The 21,568-nt window shown below is 41.0% G+C and overlaps 1 protein-coding gene across 1 annotated transcript in view; it reads left to right on the forward strand.

The window, feature by feature from the left end:
• The window catches only part of LOC111147583 (TRAF2 and NCK interacting kinase), a 381,965-nt gene that overhangs the window by 224,251 nt on the left and 136,146 nt on the right, over window positions 1-21,568 (forward strand). Inside the window, exons 3-4 of the mRNA XM_022503698.1 lie at window positions 4,231-4,287; window positions 18,037-18,162. Coding sequence (XP_022359406.1) covers window positions 4,231-4,287; window positions 18,037-18,162 — 183 coding nt within the window. The remainder of the gene's footprint in view (window positions 1-4,230; window positions 4,288-18,036; window positions 18,163-21,568) is intronic.

Consider the following 21,568-nt stretch of genomic DNA (forward strand, 5'->3'; position numbering starts at 1 on the left):
TAAATTTTCACTTTAAAATTTTCCTATGATAAAAACATCCTCCCCTGTTGCCTTGCCCTCAAACAAAAAATAATTTTTTTAAATCTTACCCAAAATAGAGATGAACAGTTCGATGTTTAATGAAGCAAAATATGAAAGAAATTTGTTTAAAAATCTCTTAAAACTTTCATAATAAGAAGTTTTATTTCAAGAGCTGGATGGCAGAAGTAGGAGAGAGGAGAAAGTGTCCTGTGTGTAGGTTCTCATTAACTGTGAGGTTTGGGCCTCATTTCTAAAAGGGTATTGGATTAGGTGCCTTAGGGGCTCTTCCAACTCAATTTATTTGTGATTTTATGAAGTTGCTTCTTTAAACCGTGTCCGAACAATGACTGTGCCTCAGGTTTCTAGTGATCTTTAGGTCCGCTGACTCCCGGCTATTCCCTCAAAGTCGGCCTTATTCTGGATTCTAATTTGGGTTGACATTCTCCAGTGATGTAAAAGGCACCTCATGGTAGGCGCTCTCCTTTGTGGCCCTCCTCTGTCAAAGGTTGACAGCTCAGCAGCCTTCCTGTTCCAGAGTGCGGGGGATGTCTTTGCCTGGGACTGAGCTGAGGCTGCTAATTGTTCCATCTCCAGGATCTCATTTAAGCCCAAACTGCCATCCTGAGGTGTACTATTCAGTCATCTGTCAGAACCATCCAGAACGGTTCTGCAGCTTGGGAGTGAAATTGAAAATGGGAGACAAGTAGGTTGTTCTCTTCCGCAGTATTGCCTTCGATGACATTATTAGCCGTTACTAGAATAAAAACAAAGACCAAAAAAAAAAAAAAAAAAAAAAAAACACAACATCATACCTTCCATTCAAAAAAGTAGCAGATATTTCATTTACTTCTCTCACAGCAAGGACTGCCCCATGACAACTTGGGTTTGAAATCTCAAGTGGATCACTTATATTCTATCTGCTCCCTGGCCTCCGGCCTGGGCCAAGGGCTAGATGTGCTGGGCTCCCAGCCCGCTGGTGGAAAGAACTAGGTGTTGACGTGTCCTTGTAACAAATTATTCATTCCAAGAAGAGTCCCTGTTTCTTAAGGAGTTAAAGATCAAATGTAGTGTTTCTCAGACTGTGTATCGACAGAGATGCCTCAGGGACCCCCAAAGAGGAAGAGAAAGATGTGGTGGGCAGAGTGGATCAGACTTTGCTCGTCAAACCCCTGCTTGAATCAGAAGGATTCCATTTAAGATTTATCTTCCTTTTCGGTGGGGGTGAGGGGTCCAGGCTCTGTTGCAAATGAAGTCAGAAGACAAGGAAGGGAGAGTGGGAAGGAAAAAGAGAGAGGGACAGGAGGGACCACCGGTCCTTTGGGCTCAGTGCAGTCATAGAACCACGGACATATTTGTTGGTAGCACGGAGGGGAAAAGGTATTGGCAGTGAGGTTTCAGAGGAGGTGATACTTGAGTTGAATCTAAGAGGACTGAGTAACTTTACTGCGGATTCAGGAGGAGAAGGGTGTCTTGGGCCAAGAAAACACATTACCAGAGAAGCAAGAACAATATTGTACAGTGAGAGAACACAAACAGTTTCATCTCAAGGACCCCAGAATGAGAGCAGATGGGAGCCCCCCGAGGTGGTATGGCAGGGAGAGGCCTGGGTCACAGGCGGCCATACAAGCACCTGTGTCTGGCTGTATGAAGCCCATAGCAGAACTGCAGGGTGAATCGGCTAGAGGACACCCACCAGTTGCTTTGTATTTGTCTTCAGTTTCCCTACCCTCCTTTAGTGCTTTATTAGAGAAACCGCCATCGTTTGAGGTGTGATTGCCGGCCCTCGCATTGAAGACTTGAGGCAGCTCTCCCCTGAACAGCGGGACTTTGGACTGTATAGGTCCGTGTAGAGCAGATTTTTTACAGGACATACTGTAAATGTATTTTTGCTTCCTTATGATCTTCTTAATAACATTTTATTTTCTCTAGCTTACCTTATTGTAAGAATACAGTATATAACACACACAACGTACAAGGTATAGGTTAATCAACTGTTTTATGTTAGCGATAAGGCTTTCCGTCAATAGTAGACTAGTAGGAGTTAAGTTTTTGAGGAATCAAAGTTGTACATGGATTTTTGGTGGCGGGGGGGACAGACCCCCTAACCCTCACATTGTTCAAGAGTCAACTGTATTCCCACAGAAAAGCTGCTGATTCCTTTGCCAAGGTTATCATTGCAGCATCCTAGACTCTTACTGGGACTCGGACAACTTGGGAGGTCGTTCAGTGCTTATCAACAGAGGGGCACTGTTGCTACTGCTCCCTGGTGTGACACTAGCTCTGCAGGAAGTCGGTATTCCTGGCCTCTGGAAACTGCATTACTAAGTGTTCCTTGGGGTGGAAAGGGGTGGTGGTAACAATTATACCTTCCGCCTCCCCCAACCACGGAGCCCTGTTCCCCTATATTCTGCAGACAGGGAAACTAGGGCCCAGATGAATTACATCACTTGTCCCCAATGAACCTGTTGGGCATGAGCAGAACCTAGACAAGAACCAGGCCTCTGGAATTCCAGTCCAGGGCTCTGTGCCATAGCACTCCAGGCCCTTCCCTTACTGTCTTGAAAGTTGAAAGAGGTAGAAGGGGCTGTGCCCTTGATCCTATTGGGTTATGGAGTTGATACCTCCTTCTTTTAGCTCTTTACTGACCAAGGAGGAGGGGGAACAGAATGGGAGGTCGAAAGGTGTAGGGACGCACTACCAGAATCAGTCAATAGGTGTAAAAAGCTGAGATACATGAGAACAAAAGGGACAGACAGCACCAAACCTATCCCCTCTTCCCAGCTACAAGCATCCATGCCTCCATCACCATAACCGCACCACTCCGGCTGTGGGGTGAGCGCCCACCATTCCAGACACTGAAATACAATGACGAGACATGGCCCTGGCCTTCATGAAACATATAGGCTAGGAAGAAAGACAACGTTTAACATTAATCACAAGACAGGGTCATAACTAATCATAGGCCACATCTGTGGACACCTCCCCTGTGCCGGGCACCATCACACACTGTAGCTACATTATCACATTCAGTCCCCACTGCAATACCAGGAGTCAGGTATCACTGTCTCCATTTTTCAGATGAGGAAACTGAAGCCTGGAAGGTGAGGGAAGGTCAGGGGACTGGTCTAAGGTCATGCAGCTGGCCTTTGAATCCAGCTGATCTTGGAGGTATAATATTACTGCCTGGTAGCAGTCCTAGCGGAAATGTACTTTAGAAGCCACGTATAAAATGCATTTAGAAGTAACGCGCATTGACTGTCCTCTCTACCATCTGAGAGTTGCATGTAGACTTCAAGTTTCTCAAGGAGCAAGGGTTTCTCAACCAAAAATTCAATGCTTCTGTTCTGGCATTGTCCTCTCACCACACCCAATGCTCTTCTGATTCTGTGTGGTTGACACTCTGTGGTGGTTCCAAAGACCAAGAGGCCTGCCCTGGGCCAGCAGAGGCTCACCCTCAATGCTGCCTCTTTGATCACAAATTTGGACTTATTACTACCTGTTTTATTTTAGGCTCACTTTTTTTTTTTTTTTAAGATTTTATTTATTTATTTATTTGACAGACAGAGATCACAAGTAGGCAGAGAGGCAGGCAGAGAGAGAGGGAGAAACAGGCTCCCCACCGAGCAGAGAGCCCGACACGGGGCTCGATCCCAGGACCCCAGGATCAGGACCTGAGCCGAAGGCAGAGGCTTTAACCCACTGAGCCACCCAGGTGCCCCTTTAGGCTCACTTTTAAGATAAGGATACATCTACAATCTTAAGCAAGAGCAGAATCCTATCCAGTTGAGACTGTTAAAATCCAAGATATTTTCATAATCAAGGAAACTAAAGTTTCTTCACATACTGAGTATTTCCTGACAAAGGAGATACTTATGTCCCCACCACCCAGGCCTACCTCCCCTTCTTCCCACGCAAGCCCTTACCTACCACCTCAGAGAGAAGATAGAACCAAATTATTCAACATTACCTTTTTTGGTTAACTTAACAATCACCATGAAAACAAACCCAAAAACAAAGTGATGGAGATGTTTTACAAAGTAAACAGTGAATGGAAATTGATCCTTAAAGCTTTTAAGGTGTGTGTGTGTCCATTTTCCCCAACTGCATTTTGTAACAGTGATCTAGGTAATTGTTTGCTATGGGTGGAACTGAATGTGGATATTGCTTATCAGAACTAAAGCCTTTTATTATTATTTTTTTCCTTTACAGGGTCGTCATGTTAAAACGGGCCAGCTTGCAGCCATTAAAGTTATGGATGTCACAGGGGTAATGTATCTTTATCTTGCCATCTCAATGGCTATATATTTGTGATAGAGAAATTAGTGATAAAAAAATCATTTTTCAGAGATAGAATCTTCTTAAACATCTAAGGTCTTGCCCCACTGAGCTTAACATAAAGCAGTTAAGAGTATTGAACAGCTGACTGAGAAGACCACGCATAAATCACCCTAATTAAATTAGATACCCACCCACTGCCTTATGTAGTTAGAGTGAATAATGTGTGTTGAAAATTTACATAAACACAACCATGGATATTTGCATATGAAGACAGAACATGGATTTGAAGGTATTAAAAGAATAATACTGAGATTACACAGAAGAGATGGGTCTTAGCAATTTTCCCAAAGGTCCACCTAACACTGGAGTAGAAAACGTTTGGGTAGCTACTGCAGCTTGATTAGGAAATTTCACATGAATATATATTTTCCTCCTCCAAAATATCGACCAGATAATCCCTACAACCAAAAATTCTTATTATTATGGAGCAACACTGAAATAAAATTTCTGCCTGGGTGATCAAAAGCAATCGAAGGAATAGACTTTATTGTAAATATAATCTCATGCTTTTAGTCCTTTTTGCTAGGTTTATTTAAAATATTTTAATGCCTTTTCGAGAGAATAGAGCAAAACTCAGACTTGAAAGGACTCACTGGACATCAAAAGCATGTTAATAATTTTCTATTGTTCTGGGGATTTTTCTAAGATGTCTGCCTGCCCAAATAAAAGCTAAAAGACCAAAGTCTTCCATTCAGCCCAGAAGTGGTTTATTCAATGTAAATAGACATAGAATGAATGAATCACACTACAATATCAAGAACCAACATCCAAATTTAAAAAGGCAAGCAATATATCTGCCTGTCAGATTTCAGTCCGTGTCTCTTCTGGCCCAGTCTGTTATCTTTGTTAAGTATATATATCATATAGTACACGTCTCCCAGAATACTAATTTCACTAATGTTCACTTATACCACACATTGTACTGACTTCCTTTCCTTACTTATTACTGATCTGAATTTGTCTTTAAATTGTATGTCTTCTTCACCAGCAGAAAATTATCCCCATGTTTATTGGCATTAGATAAAGTACTACTTCCTTTTATTTGAATTATGTATTTGATAAATCAATACAATAAATACATTTTTGATATATGAATACAATAAATACAAATAAATTCGTTATTCAAATTTCAAAGGTTGCAAATCAGTTCAAATATTTGATCCCTGTTAGTTTATTGATTCACTTGGCCTTTACTGAATACAAAACTGCAGGTATTTTATATCAATTACGTTAATTACTCAAAATAAGAAAGGCCAAAGCGACTCCCTCTCTGGTGTTAAAAGAGTGCGGAATCTACAGCCCAGGTTTATGGCAACAATGTGGCCCTGCGGCTTCCGCACTCCAGGTTCAAGCTGGTTGTCAATTTCCATGGATCCCATTCTTTGGCAGCAAGACAGGGAGAATGACTGGGTGGAAGCAGAAGGGTACAGAAAAGAGCTCCTTCCACTAGAATCTTTCCTACTTGTATACGTTTCTATTTAACTTCTGCTTTCCTTGGCTATACCTAGCTTCAAGGGAAACTGGGAAATGCAGTCTTTTATTTTCCCAATTGGTACAGTTAGGTGCAATTAAAAATATGGTTTCACTCATACGTGGAACATAAGGAAAAGCACGGAGGACATTAGGAAAAGGAAGGAAAAACTGAAGAGGGGGAATCAGAGGGGGGTGACAAACCATGAGAGACTGTGGACTCTGGGAAATAATCTGAGGGTTTCAGAGGGGAGGGGGCTGTGGGGATGAGGTAGCCTGGTGATGGGTATTAAGGAAGGCACTGGTTGTAATGAGCACTGGGTGTTACACACAAACAATGAATCATGGAACACTACATCAAAAACTAATGATGTGCTATATGGTGACTAACCTAACATAATAAAAAAATCGCATTCTGTTAGTTTTGGAAGGAGAATGGGTATTGGTGTGATCAGTTAGCAAATCTAACACAAAAGTCAAGATCAGGTACTATCAGTCTCTACAGAGAAATCCATTATAAATATGTAAGCCTTTTACAGAGTTTTTATAGACAAAACAAGTCAGAATTTATTGTGCAGTTCTGCCGAAATCATGATATTCTATTTTCCTTAGATTGAATAGGCTCTCCACATAATGCAGTGCACTTGGCAATTTAACAGTTACTGGGTGTAGACACTGCAAGACATTCATGCTGGAAAGTTCTGTTGTGTGGTTCCGTGGAACTACAGTGATTTCTACCATTAATCTCAGTGCTCAAAGTTGTATGTTGATGCATAAAGTAGGACTTGAGAGCACTGACTATTACTGACATTGTTTCTGGTTCTATTTTTGAAGAACCACTTACTCTTGTTAGGCCACCTTGCTTTGAAATCAACAGAGCTATTTATCCCAGTATATGTATTTTCAGTTGAAGGAGTATCAGTTAGCCTTTCTAAACTAGGTTCACAAGACAGCAAAGCCCTGCAGAAAATGAATATGAGAGACTCTTTTCTCAGCCCCCCAGAGGATGGTACAGAGCTAAGGCTGTTGTCAGGACATAGGAAAGTCAGTCCATTGTGTACAGGGGATGCTTTATAGGACTTGGACTTAATTTTCTTAGGGAACCCTTGTTGAAAAGGCTGGGTAGTTTCCCTGATTCACACACATCACTGACTGTTTTATAAGCACTGACCCTTAACAAAGATAAATATAAGCCTCACATCAGGAGATAGTTTTCTCAATTCCCATGATGTCTGATACAGCATCAAATGACTCTTGTATCACCCCCGTACACGTTACAGTCAGCATAAGATTTCCTTTGTGAAATTTGTGTGGTAGCCTCGGAAAACAATCTATTTCATTTTGCCATGTTGTCTTTTGTGTATTATGGAATGCTGTAAAAGCTTCTTACCAATTATTATAATTGTGCTCATTATAGCTGCTCTGCTAAAAACCGAGATGAATTCTCAGAGGTCATCTTTGTTAATTGTTTGCAGTGATCTACTGCAGTTACTATAGTTGATTGTAATGAAATTGATAAAACCATAAGCATGAAATCAATTTTTAGATTATTGTTTTTACTCTACACCACTTCCTCTCCCCCCCCCCCTTTTCTCCTAATAGAAACTAGCCACAGAAAGAACTGGATATAATGCTTCTGCTCTTCTGGTTTTAGAGCTGAGACACTTCCAAATTTGCCAATATTTGCTTCAGAATTAGTACTCCAACTCAGACTCAGTCTTTGAAGTTGTTTTAGTTCCTGAAATAATTATGAGAATTTCTTCATTTCGCAGCTTTCTGGGGATTCCTTCCCAGCTGGGTTTGTGTACTCCAGATTTGCCTACAATATCTAAACAAAACTGGGCCCTCTCGGGGTAGTGTTTCTCAAAGTGGACTACCAATGTCCGTGAACGGTCAGCCCTCCGGTGGTATTTATGAGAAATGCAGATTTCTAGACCTGTTGTATAATTTCTGGGTGGGGTCTCTGAATCCACCTTTTTTACAAGCCCCTCAAGGAACTCCAAATTCCTGAAAGTCAGAGGGGCACTTTTCTAGGCTTTTTTATTCACTGCTTCCTGGCCAACATATATGAAGGGACTGTGGTTCTTTGATAACCCTGTAAATAATCCTCATTTTCATTTGGATAAAAATTCCTGGTGTAAACTAGTCCCTTTGCAATGATACCTTGAAGCCCACATAGGACTTAAGGAGATCCTAACTTAGTATCATAGGTTCTCACCTTTATAGAAATTGGTTCTGATCTTATTACTCAGCACAGCTTGGGTTCTAGTACCCAAAGCCCACTCACACCAAATGAAGCTGAGGATGGAATTTACTAGAAGTCAGATGATGTGATTAGGAACGTTCTTTCTCTCCATTGCTTGGCTCTGCTTCCTTCCCACAAACAGTCCAGGTCCATGTTCTGATGGCTTCATTATTGTTAGTCCCAGCCAAGTGCCAGTCCGAATATCAGCTTGGGTCACATCCCCAGTCCTGAACCAACCCTTGTTTTCCTTCCTCCGTATCTGGACTGGGTCCCTGGCCCTGGAACCTAGAAAGACTAAGGGTTGGAAAGGATGATTCCTCAAAGGAAAGCAAGAGAGATATTTGAGAAGAGGGTGGGAAGGTGGCTGAGTAGGCAAAACGAGGAGAATTACACCACCGTGATAGCAAATATCATTGTAGTGAATGTGCTTAAAACCGATGTGGTCCTGGGACGCCTGGGTGGCTCAGTTGGTTAAGCAGCTGCCTTCGGCTCAGGTCATGATCCCGGCGTCCTGGGATAGAGTCCCACATCGGGCTCCTTGCTCATCAGGGAGCCTGCTTCTCCCTCTGCCTCTGCCTGTGCTTGCTCTCTCTCCCTCTCTCTTTCTGACAAATAAATAAATAAAATCTTTAAAAAAAAACAAAAACAAAAAAAAAAAATCAAAAAAACCCGATGTGGTCCTTAAGTAGAGAACCTCTCCGGGGCCTTTGTAATGTTTCAGCCAAAAGTAGTAATAATGGTAACTAACATTGGTGGAGTGATTATTGTGAGCCGGAACTCTTTTAAATCCTCCCTATATATTGATTATTTAACCCTTTTGGCAACCTACCAAACATCTTCCATTAACAGCACCATTACAGACATGAGAAGACCAGGCATATTAAGTATCCTGCTCAGTGTAACATGTACGTGGGGGGTGACTATTTCAGCCTGAGCATTTTATTTTATTTTTTTTTAAAGATTTTTATTTATTTATTTGACAGACAGAGATCACAAGTAGGCAGAGAGGCAGGCAGAGAGAGAGGGATGCAGACTCCCTGCTGAGCAGAGAGCCCACTCGGGGCTCCATCCCAGGACCCTGAGATCATGACCTGAGCCGAAAGCAGAGACTTAACCCACTGAGCCACCCAGGTGCCCCTCAGCCTGAGCATTTTAACTCTATCCTTAAAGTCCATCCTCTCCACCACATTACTGTAGGTCTCCAGTTAAGATAGAAGGGCACTTAGTGTTTAATTTAGTGTGAATTTTTCCATTAGTTTATTCAATAAGCGTTTACTAAACGTTTGCCTACTAGGAGGATCCATTTTAAACCCTGCTTGACTGAGTTTCTATTTCTGTCTTGCCTGCTGATTCCTGTAACTGAAGCTGATGACCAGGCTCCAGCTCTCTTTGAGGAGTAAGGAAGTGGTCTCCCAGGAGCCTCTGGCAGAGGGCTTTGCCCGTAGTTAATGGGTTCAGTGGATGTTCGCTGAGACTGGACAAAAAGAAAAAAAAAATGTGTTTAACCTCGAGTCGTTTGTAAGAGTCAGAGAACACACGGCTCCAACCAGGTTTGGTTCCTCCCTCTTGAAGAGAGGCCATTCGGTGGAGTGATTGGTAGCACAGAACATAGTATTATTAATAATAGTAGCAACAACAACAACAACAACCATGGTCAAAATAAAAATGGCTCCGTACTTACCCTGTGCCAAACACTGCTGTACTTTGTTAACCACATGTTAGCTCATTTGATCCTCGAAACAGCTCTCATTAGTGGACACTGCTACTGTGTTCATTTCATGAATGAGTGATTGAGGACATGAAGAGCCTGAGTAACTTGCCCAAGCCCCACAGATAGTAAATGGCAGAGTTGAAGTTCAAATTCAGCCAATTAGGGTGTCTCCACCCTCCCCACAGCCCAGTTGTAGGAGTGAAAGATGAGGGCGTACCCCTGCAGCTTGGCCTACTGACCCAGGTAGAGCTCAGATCACACTGGACTGCTCTCCTTACGGACTGGAACCTTGGGCAGCTTTCAGACCTTGCTGAATCTCATTTTTCTTGTGTGTTAGTATAAATACACACATCGCAAACTTGTGTTGAGGCTAAAATGTTATAATTTTTAGGGCCCGGCACATAACAGGTCCTCAAAAAATGATGCTAATTATTAGTCCTGGAAAGATCCAGCGGGTACCTGAGTGGGGCAGGCAGTTGGAATGGCAAGAGGATTTTCAAGAGTACCTTGAACTTCTGTCATTAGTAGATGAGAGTGTGGGGATGGCAGTCTGTGCTATGAATGATGCACCATCCCTGGGTTAGCTACTCATTAATATGTGTAAATAGTTTGACTCAGCTCTGTCGTCACCAGCAAACATTCACTGAACCCATTAACTATGGGCAAAGCCCTCTACCAGAGGCTCCTGGAGACCACTTCCTTACTCCTCAAAGAGACCTGGAGCCTCGTCATAAGCTTCAGTTACAGAGTTATTAGTCTTCCCAGAGACAATATTAGCCTCACCCCGAGCATATACAAGATGACTTCATATAGAGCAGGATCTAGGAGGGAATGTTTGGCTAGATTCCTCCAGAAACTGAAGACGGAAGCCATAATCAGTCATTCATTTATTCATTCATTTAGGGACACATGCGTGTGCTATGTTCTAGAGTGACAGCCGTGAGGAGAACGGACACGCACACTGTCTTCTGGAATCTTACATTCCAACATGCGTTAGAGACATTTAACAGACAGTTGAACAATGACTGAATCACAGTTCTGATGAACTTTTAAGGAGTGTGCAGAGAGTATTAAGAGAGAATTTAAGAGAAAGTATCTATCTGGGCTGCTCACGTTTCCTGATAAAGTGACAGCTCCGTGAGATCTGAGGATGAGTTCAGATCTTGCTCTGCGTTGGTAGGCCTGAGAGAAGGGCGCTCACAGCTGCAGGAATCTGACCCTCCCGTGGGTTCCACAGAGCCTGGGAATCCCCATTCCAGGCCCTCCGCGGCAGAGACCCCTCTGAATACACCTCTTTGGGACTCCTTTATGGTTCTTCAGGTAGGTGTCTTTGGCAGACAGACCATCTGATAAAGTACCTGATGAGAACATTTAGCAAAGATAAAGAAAGGTTATTTTTGTCTCCATAATACGCTTTACCTTTGGGAGGTATTTAGTGCTTCTGTTCTGTATGGCATAGAGCATGTAGAACTTGGAAAGCTTTTAGAGTTCTAAAAACGACAAGCCAAGCTGCTGGCTACATGCACACTTACGCGTCTCCCCCTATCTTGCCTACGGATTATATATACCCCGCTTGGTGGCTTATGTGTGCCTGGGTCTCCGCATATGTGCATGCACATTGGGCAGATGGCCTGGATGTGGAGGCTCGTCCTACGTGCAGGCACAACACGTCAGAGAGGTGGCTTAAGGACGACATAAGCCACTTCATTTATGGCTGACTTTAGGCCAGTTAGTGACAACACTACGAGGGGCTGAACTCATTTACTTCTGGATTACTTGAGCATATTTTTTTTTTCCTTTTAATTCATGGTTTTCTTGGGAGTCAGTGGAGGCTTGGGTGTGAGAAAGAGGCACATTGGGCTGCGTTAGCCGTTTCTCTGAGGGCCGGCTCTTCCCAGCAGGAGAGAACAGCTTAGCCTCGTGGTCAAGGGGAGCCCTGCAGATCGGCACTTGAATCTGGAGATATCCTCGTTTTGACGCCTCAGGGCTCCATATCCTGGGCACATCCCTTAACCTCGCCTTGTAGATAATACCCCTTGTCTCATTAAGTTTGTGTGAGAAGTAAGCAGAGTTATTGATAAAGAAAGCATTTGGGAGAAATATGTAGAGTGTTGTGTTCAGTGTGTATTACTGTTATTACAGTGACACTGTAATAAATAAAATGTAGACATTTTCCTTTGTCTCTCGATGGTACCAACAATCCCTGTAGGAGGTTACATGCCGCAGTCCTTCTGGCTACAGGGCCTTGGCAATCACTAATTTTCTGCTAGAAGAACAGTTCCCTCCTTAGTCACACAACATCACGTTTTTCTCTCTTCCTAAGTGGGTAAACCCCACAAGGCCTTCAGAATTCAGCTCGAATTTGAAAGTCTTGGTGCTGTGTCCCCCGATGCCTCCAGTTAGGTTGGTTGCCCATACCTCTCCTGTTTGTAAGTTTCCGTGCATCTGTGTCATTCTTTGATTTCCATCTGTGTCCCCACTAGCCTATTGCAAGTTTCACTGTGGCAGAGCTTGACTCTGCGACGCCCATTGTTGTATTGTTGTATTATTAGCATTTAACATTGTGCCTGGGATGCAGTCAGTGGTTACGTATCTATGGGATGCATTCGTTCGCTTAAGGTTAACAACACAGCAAATCCAGGTACTGCCTGCAGGAGGTCAGGTCATGGCAAAGTCCCAGTCCTTTTAAGGCTCAGGCGACTCCTTAAACCATGCTGGGTCTGTTTCTTTCGATCTGTAAAAGTATAATTTATAGGTGTATAACCCCACTGTGAGATAATTCAAGGAGATACATACATGCTTAATTATCACTTAATTTTTAGTGCATGTTCATATTTAATAAACTGTGATACAAAACAAACCTCAGGCTGTATGCTATCTACCAACAAACACACTGGATATGGCAGCCGTTAGGTTCCTCCATTCGGGTGCAGAATTTCATTCTGTAAGAAGAATTTCCACGGAAAGTTCAAAGCCGTCAGTTTAAAAAGAGAAATTTGCAACTACTTACCTTAGGAATGTAGGTTTTCTCTCTCCTTCAGAAACAAAACAAACCTGAAAATTAATGAGATATTGAAGCTGATATGTGACTTTTGTATTGCTTTCAGAAACTCTAATTTTGTAGTCACTAAAGCAGCTTCTTTGTTGTCACCGATTAATTTTATAATGAGATATGACATAAACTCATAAAAATAAATATTGCTGACTTTTAAAATCCAGTTTCTGTTGATGCTGTATGTGGCCATCCTGAATAAAACTTCCGCTGGAGGAAGGGATCTCACAATTACAAATTATTTTAAAACATTTTAAAATTACATCCTAGAAAATGTCAACCATCACTTCACATTCTAATGCCTGTGATTCTTTAACAGGAAATTGTCTTCAGCTTTGTGTCATATTCCATCGACAGTGAAGTTGAGAAGGATGGGGGAGTTAACACAAACAGCCGCCTAAGGCCTAAGGCCGGCCCGTGCTGTGGAGAGCGACAGCCGCGGTCCCAACCAGTGCCCACATGGCTAGGGTCAAGTGGCATATAGGAGTCTCTACACCTCGTACTTTCTTCTGAGTTCAGACTGACCAGTCCCCTGACTTATCATAGTTTTATTACACAGTTTTATTTTTGTTCCATGCATCGTGACCTAAATATTGGGCAAACTCTTTGTCATAGAGCACACTAATATTAAGTATCTTATTAATTCCATTTTTCAATCCTAGCATATTGTAGATGCTTAAAGTATATTCCCTGTATTAAATATGCAACTTAAAATCCCTGATGTCATTCATAAGCAAGTACTATTGTGTGCTAACAAGTTTCTTTAATTGGAGGACCAAAGGCAGGTTTCTCTTTATCCCTGGCTTAAAATGCTCCCAAACACTTCCTTCATGATTAGCAGCTTTAACACCATGGGTAACTGGTCTTCTGTCTAGGAGTGTTCAGTATAGAATTAAGAGCACCGGTTTTGGAGTCAGACGAATCTCGCTTTGAATCTTAGCTCTGACATATAAGATACAAAAGAATTTGGGGGATTTCTTAACCTCTCTGAAATTCATTTTCCTCACTTATATGGGATCATTTAATCATCTACTTCATAGAGCTGTTTTGCATATTAAATACACAGTTTCTTGTACATAGCGAACATTACGTAAGGTTGGCTTTGGCTCTGTTTTCTGACCACAGTATCGTATCATTCTATGGTATTATCATGAGAGGTAGTCAGTGGCTTAAAAGCATCTCCTAGAAACATCTATTTCTTTGCCTTTGAAAACCACTTTTTCTTACATGGTTTGCCATCCTCCAGGAGGCCAGGCCTGCCTTCTCACTCAGAAGGTTTGTCCACAAGCAATTAGAGAGAGCTAGCCCCAGTCCACAAGTAATTTTCCAGCTTCTGTTAGGTCACATTTGCTAATGTCCCATTGGCCAAAGCAAGTCACATGACCGAGCCCAGAGACAAGAAGAGGAAATGGGCTCCCATCTCCTTATGAGGGAGGCTGCCAAACATCATGGCCTTTCCACCCCTCCCCTATCCAAGTCTACCACAAATACTAAGCAATAAATAGATTCCTGTGATCTTGCAAAAGAAAGTCTTCTTTATTTTGATAATAAAGCTATGCTTAAATAAGCACTTGATAATTTCTAAGCCTGAGACGTGGTTTAAATAGATATTCTTATTTTCATTCACATAACTTATATTTAGAGAGTCCATATGCAATGTCTGAGGGTACGTAATGAATCGACTTGGAATAGATTTATGACTGAAGTAACGGTTCTTCCTGTTTACCAGACTTGGCTTATTAAAACTAGTCCCTTTTAAAATTTGTGACAATTTGGTACCATTATTTTGTTTTTCATTATGACCCAGAGGTCGTTTATTTCCTGGTGGGCTTGGTCCTTTTGCTTAATTCTCAAGACATAATAATCCATTTACAAAACAGAAGACATCCTTCTCTTGGAACTTTGTAATCTAACTATAGCCTCTGTTGTTGTCTTTGTCTTTTTGAAAGCATTGTAACTCATGCTTTTCAATAGCCATGTTGTGAGAGGGTAGACTGCTTGTCGAGTGGATAAATAAGTTCCTGTAGTTACTAGTAAGTGTGTCCCTGTCAATACCGCTAACTTGCTGCCACCACTGCCCTAGACTAGAAATTGGGATAAATAGCAGCCCAATAAAATGCATGCCTACTTACAAGATCAAGATCAAGGTTCTATGCTAGAGCTACATAGCAATGACCCACGGTGGTTCCGTAATTGTGTTTGGAAACCATGCAATTTAAACTAAAATTCAAGATACCTCCATTCGTGCTCTTCCACTGTTGTTATTTTTTAATTTTTTTGGTTGACAAGATTAAAAATAATGTTTATTTTGTATTACACTTTATAACTTTCACATACTTCATTCAAATATCACAAAAGACTGTGGCTTATAATAAAATTCTATTATAAAATCTCTATCTAATTATAGAAGAGAAAACTGACGTTGAAAAGATAGGTTACTTTCCTAAGATCATGGAGCCCAAAGAGAACATACACCCCACCTGCCCACCCTCATTTTTCTGACTCAGTGCCTATGCTTTCTTCATTTTCATATTGACTCAGTTTACCTTTGCAAAGTGATAGAGAGCTGCTGCCTTCATTCTGTTCTTGAATACTATTTATTTTGGATTTAACTATATATTGAATTATACTGTTATTTAACTGTTTCACAAATTCTTATTTTCTTAATAGTACAGTAAACTTTTTCTAAGACACTACACTCCCCACCCAGTGGATTCTCCCACATTACCCTCCATCCTCTTGAGAACTTAGAAGGCCGGCAGCAATTCTTGTAGAACCAACTTGTTGCTAAGAATGACTGAAGGTGAGACCAGCAGGCTGCCATGGGAGAGAGAAGGGTGTTTTATTGCCTCATGTAGTTGCCTCTTTAATGGAAGCAGCTGTCGATACCAGGCTGCCCACAGAAACCCTCAGGTCTGTTTTCTCCCCTTCTGTTTAGGCTTCCCCAAAGTACCGCTCACATCCTGCATTTGTCCACAATAATTTGGCCCCACATGGTAGGTTTAAAATAGCTCACTATGCACCACAGTAAGACATCTGAGGTGTGCTGTGGGGACCCTTTGCCAAGTGGAAGATCCGTGAAGGTCAGTCCCTCCCCAGGCCAATAGCGAAGGCATAGGTAGTTTCTGATAGTTGCAGGAGAGAACACAGTGATCAGCAGTATGCCATCCCCTCTCTCCTCAACTCCCCTCCTCACCATGAGGGCCACATGCTTCTCCTCAGCTCAGCACCCCGGTTGTACATTCTATTTTGAGATCACCTAGTCTTCAATTTTGTTAACCCATGTGATGTGTCACATGTTTTGTTCTCCTAGGTTGGCAAATCTCCATTGTTTTTCACTGAAACTTATTTTTGCATGGTCAGGAAATGTCAGCATTTCACCATTCTTCTCATCTTATTCTTACCATTTCCTTTCAAGCCCCACTAACGCTGCTGTAAGCAGCTCGCCTTTTGCAGGTGTTCATTCTTTTATTCATGTTTTCTCACAGGCATTTTGCCTGGTGCCGGGTGTGTTACAAAGAGCAAAAGCAGGCACCATTCCTGTGTTTACAGTTATTATGGGCTGATGGGGAAGAGAGAGTTTGATCAAATGGTCAGAGGGATAAATGTGGAAAGGTGCCACAAAGGGAGAGACACGTGATGATCCACGAGGCTTAAACCAAGTGAGACAGATCAGGGAGCTTTGCTGGGGAAGGGACTCTGGAACAGAGACCTGAAGGCAGAGGAGGGCTTACAATCCATGGAGAAGAGAGTCGAGTAAAAGAGCAATTATGACTTATCTCCGTACCAAGACCAATATGGTGCAAGTGTTAAATGTAGGGAGTAGATAAGATAAAGCCATGAGGGGTGAGGTGGGGACTTGACATGGCCTGAGAGAATTAGGGAAGACATCCTAAGGAGGTCATATAAAGTCAGTAGGAATAATGAATAAAAATTATGTGAAGACGAGAAAGGGGAAAATATTCCATGGAAGACCACAGAAGGGCATGACGCCGTAGACACTGAAGTGAGGCTGAGCAGCCCAAGATGGAAGGGGACAGACAGGGACACAGCATGGGCACCCTTTCAGGTAAAGGTCATATAGCAATCTACATGCAGAGATCACTGTTGCTACCTCTGCATCTAAAACAACTCTCCTGGGATGGAATTTTTTTCCACCAATCTCTAAAATAAAATACTGGTTTATGGTCCAACTAATGTGTACATATCAAAATCAAATTATGGGAGAGCACATGCGCACTCCCGACGGTAATGCTAGGGCTCCCTAAAGTGGCCCAAGGTGATGGACTCCAAATTGAAATTCAGAATGAATGAGACTTGAATATCAGGAAACTTAGTCTGTAGGAGAGTTAGCCCTTTTCACGTCCATGGCACTACCACATTCCTCCTTTCTTTTTATGTTTAGTTTCCTGAAAGTGAGATGAGTACTCCTGTTTTGTGAACTTCCTCAGATCTAGGGAACTACCCTCGCTCCCTTTCCCATCTGACTTTCATCATCTTCAGTCAGTTACTTCAATAAAAGTAGGCTTCAAAGAAAATGAACCTAACAAATTTTAAATCTCAGAGACTGTATTTTTTTTTTCCTTTCCCCAATCTTTCCTCTACCAGATATGATCAGTGGTAGGTACTCAGTGGACATAGTTCCCGGAAGCCGAGAGTGAATTTTATCTCAATGGTCTGTCTACCTTGATCTTTTCCAGGTCAAAGGATGCAATTTCTTTTTCTAGCAGGTTGTATGCTATGCCTGTTTGCTGTACAAAGAGAAGACCCTCTTAGATTGCCAATTTGTTGTCTTATAATTTTTTTCCTTGTAGTCAAGAGAGAAAGTCAAGTTATATAATAATATGTGTTTACAACCACAGAAGGAAAAAAAATATGTATGTATGTATGGATTTATTTATTTATTTATTTGACAGACACACAACGAGTGAGGGAACACAAGCAGGGAGAGTGGGAGTGGGAGAGGGAGAAGCAGGCTCTCTGCTGAGCAGGGAGCCCGAAGTGGGGCTCAATCCTAAGACCCTGGGATTGTGATCCCAGCCAAAGGCAGATGCTTAATGACTGAGCCACCCAGGCACCCCCAAAAGAAAAAAACTTAAGAAAGAATTTATTACATAGTTGATATGGATGGTGATAAAAAAACAAAATCCAACTAAGGACAACAGATTTTCATGACAGAATATTTTTATTCTAATACAGGATGAAGAGGAGGAAATCAAACAAGAAATTAACATGTTGAAGAAATATTCTCATCACCGGAATATTGCTACTTACTATGGTGCTTTTATCAAAAAGAACCCACCAGGCATGGATGACCAACTTTGGGTATGTAGTGCGATCCAGATTTGCTTTTTACATGAAGAACAACCAGGGCCAAATGGTTCGTTCGTCTATCCTCACATTGGATTAATTAACTACTTCTTTGAAGCTCTTAGCCCCATGATTTCCATAACATTGTGTTTTCAAGGTTTTTCCCATTTCCCTATATACCTCTCCAACTTTTAAGCATCTTTTTTTTTTTTAAGATTTTATTTATTTATTTAGAGACAGAGAGAGTGAGTGCATGTGTGGGCAAGCTGGGGAGGGACAGAAGGAGAAGGAGAGAGAGACTCTCAGGCAGACTCTATGCTGTGTGTGGAGTCTGACACGGGGCTTGATCTTGTGACCCTGAGATCATGACCTGAGCCGAAACCATGGGTTAGACATCTAACAGACTGAGCCTCCTAAGTGCCCCTCCATCTTTAAGTATCTTTATCCTTTATCCCTTAATGTAGACCATAACTAGAGCAAGTTGTTAAGTTCTCTGGTTTTTCCACTAGTTAGTACATTTATTGAGTTTTAATTATATTTTAGGCATCATGCTATTCGCTTTTTATGTATTATATCATTTATTCCAGCTCTTTGAGGGAGACATTTTTATTTCCTCATTTCTTAGATGACAAAACTTAGGTGTACAAAGATGGTAAGTAAATTGCCCTAAGGTCTTTGTAGCTAGAAATGGCAGAGCCATGATCTAACCAAGCTCTGGGAGTCTTTTTCCTTGCCTATCACTAATGTGTGGATGACTGAAATTTAAATTCCAGTTCTGTGAGTGAAATACCTAAGACAGTGTGATACTGTGTAAGTACTCTCATAGGTTGCTTTCCTTTCCCATTAGCTGTGTGTCCCAGTCCTGTATTTTTGACAGTCTGCCCCTCTGAAAGTAGATTCAGTACATCTGATACCAAAATCACTGCTCCCCTCCTTGCCCTGCACAGATTGCTTTTCTTCTCATCTTCCTGATTACTGTCCATGGAACTTTTACTCACTCTTAGTCCCTCAGGCTAGTGGGCCCATTCAGTGGAAGCCTAGATTTTGCTGTATACTTCTACTTGATCTATCCGTCTCTCTCTATCTTGAATCTCTATTCGTCCCATATGTTGCTGTGGGATTAATTACTTTAAAAATATCCTTTTAACCACTTATCCTCTTATTCATTTTCCAGAGTTCTTAATATGTGTCTGACACACAAAATTTATTTAATTAGACAGAGCTTACTATATGCCAAATTATATATTAAATTGTGTGGATCCCATGACTACTATTTCATGGATAATTTATTGAAGAATCTCAGTCTACTCTCTTAATGCAAAAGATATTTGTGGTCCAGCTGAGAAGATAAAACATACACAGCAAATAGAGTTAGTGACCAAAAGGAATATAATAATGTTAGCTCAGAAAAATAACAAGATTTTCATGTCATTTGATAATTGAATATTACAATCTTTGGAAGTGAAAAGAGCTGCTGGTTATTTTTTCCCCGATAAGTCCTGTCTTTAAATTTAGAATTAAAAAAGTATTTTTGGGTAAATAAACCCTTTTTGTATGATCACCTTTATTTTATATATTCTTATGTGATTTCTGAAATAGTTAGAGTAAGATTTTAATCATGCCCTCTTAAATATAGGTGTAAATGTGAAAATTAAAAATGTAATAGTAGTAGGAAAAATAGTTGTAACTGTAAAATACTAAAGAAAGATATATGAGGGCATATATGCAAGGGCATATCCACAAAACAGAATTTTGATGAACTTGCCCATATACATTTCTTAAAGTTACCCATTACAAAAATAATAATAATAATAATAATAAACAAAATAAAAATGCAGATAACTGATTTAGGAAAAACATCCATTTGGTATATGATGAGACAGAATTTAGTAGCCTTTAGAGATGGAGAATTTTTATAAATCAATAGTAAAATATGAGACTAAGAGAAAGATTGAGTTAAGAACAAGACAACGATCAACAAAGTAAGAAATATCAATTATCTATAAAGATGTTCTCAAAATGGAATCATACCAAGAACATAAATGCAAAAGAAAACAAGAATTAAATATTATTTCTTAACTTGTAGATTGGCAATGATTTTTTTTTTAAATGATATACACAGAATGGACACTTAGACCCCCTGCTTATGGAAATGGAGATTGAAGGTTGGTACTCTCTTTACTCAAGGACAATTTGGAATACCTGTGGATAAACACACAGATATAAAAGAATGTATCCTAAATAAATATTTGGGCAACTACATCAAGATGTATGTAGAAGTTAACCAATAGGTAATTGCTTAAAGTAAGTCCGTTGAAGGACACTATGAAAGGACATATCAGCCGGTTAAAATGCTGTAGATTTATATTTATAATGGATAAACAATTAACTATTATAATGGGTATTTTTTTTAAAGATTTTATTTATTTGACAGAGAGAGAGATCACAAGTAGAGAGAGAGAGAGAGAGAGAGAGAGAGGGAGGAGGCAGGCTCCCTGCCTAGCAGAGAGCCTGATGTGGGACTTGATCCCAGAACCCTGAGATTAGGACCTGAGCTGAAGGCAGAGGCTTAACCCACTATCCACCCAGGCAGCCCTATAATGGGTATTTTTAATCCATTTAAAAAATGCTGTGATTAGATAAGACACATTTTCATTTTTGTGAAAAAATGGAAGAAAAGGGAAAAAATGTATCTGCCCACCTATATATATAAATGGTGGGTTGTCTAGAATAATACATACCAATGGTGTTGAAGATATTTTTTATCTTGGTAGTCATTTCAGTAATTTAATTTTTGAGAATTTTTTTCTTTTTTATGTCTACTTTTTTTTCTTCTAAACTTTCTTTTAACTTGAACATGAGAGCCATTTCTCTTCCTTCTTTTTTTATTTATTTCTCTTGGGGCTATCTTTATTCCTCATAGACAGTCAGCTCCCTGAGGACGAGGATGGTGTGATTTGCATCTCAGTGTCCTCAGTGCTAGGAAGGTGCTAGGTGTACCATGACCAGAAAATAGTTGGTCTGTAAAGGAAAGTAATCATCATTTCTGCAAACTTGGTTGCTAATAGTATTGGTACGAAGCAGATTTCTACCGGTACTTGGAAAGCTCAGTTTACCTGTGGCCTCTGGGTTCAACAGAAATGATGAGATGATGCAATTTGGAATATCTCTGTGTTCCTTAAAGGACTTCTACATCATCAAGAATCTAGCTTTTTAGCAGTGACCCCATATTGCCATAAGTTTCAGCAGGTAACAAGTGGAGAATGATAGCTATTGGAGCCCTCTCAGGAGAGACATGTTTGGTTTGGTCAGGGGCATGGTTCCCAGGGAAAAGAAAGCATAAATGTGGCTCTGGAGCCATCACCTTCAGGAATCACCTGCAGGAATACAAGCTGAGTCACACCCCACTAGTAATATTTCT

This window comes from Enhydra lutris, unplaced genomic scaffold, assembly GCF_002288905.1.
Source record: "Enhydra lutris kenyoni isolate GAN:26980312 unplaced genomic scaffold, ASM228890v2 scaffoldscaffold2, whole genome shotgun sequence".
NCBI classification, from domain to species: domain Eukaryota; kingdom Metazoa; phylum Chordata; class Mammalia; order Carnivora; family Mustelidae; genus Enhydra; species Enhydra lutris.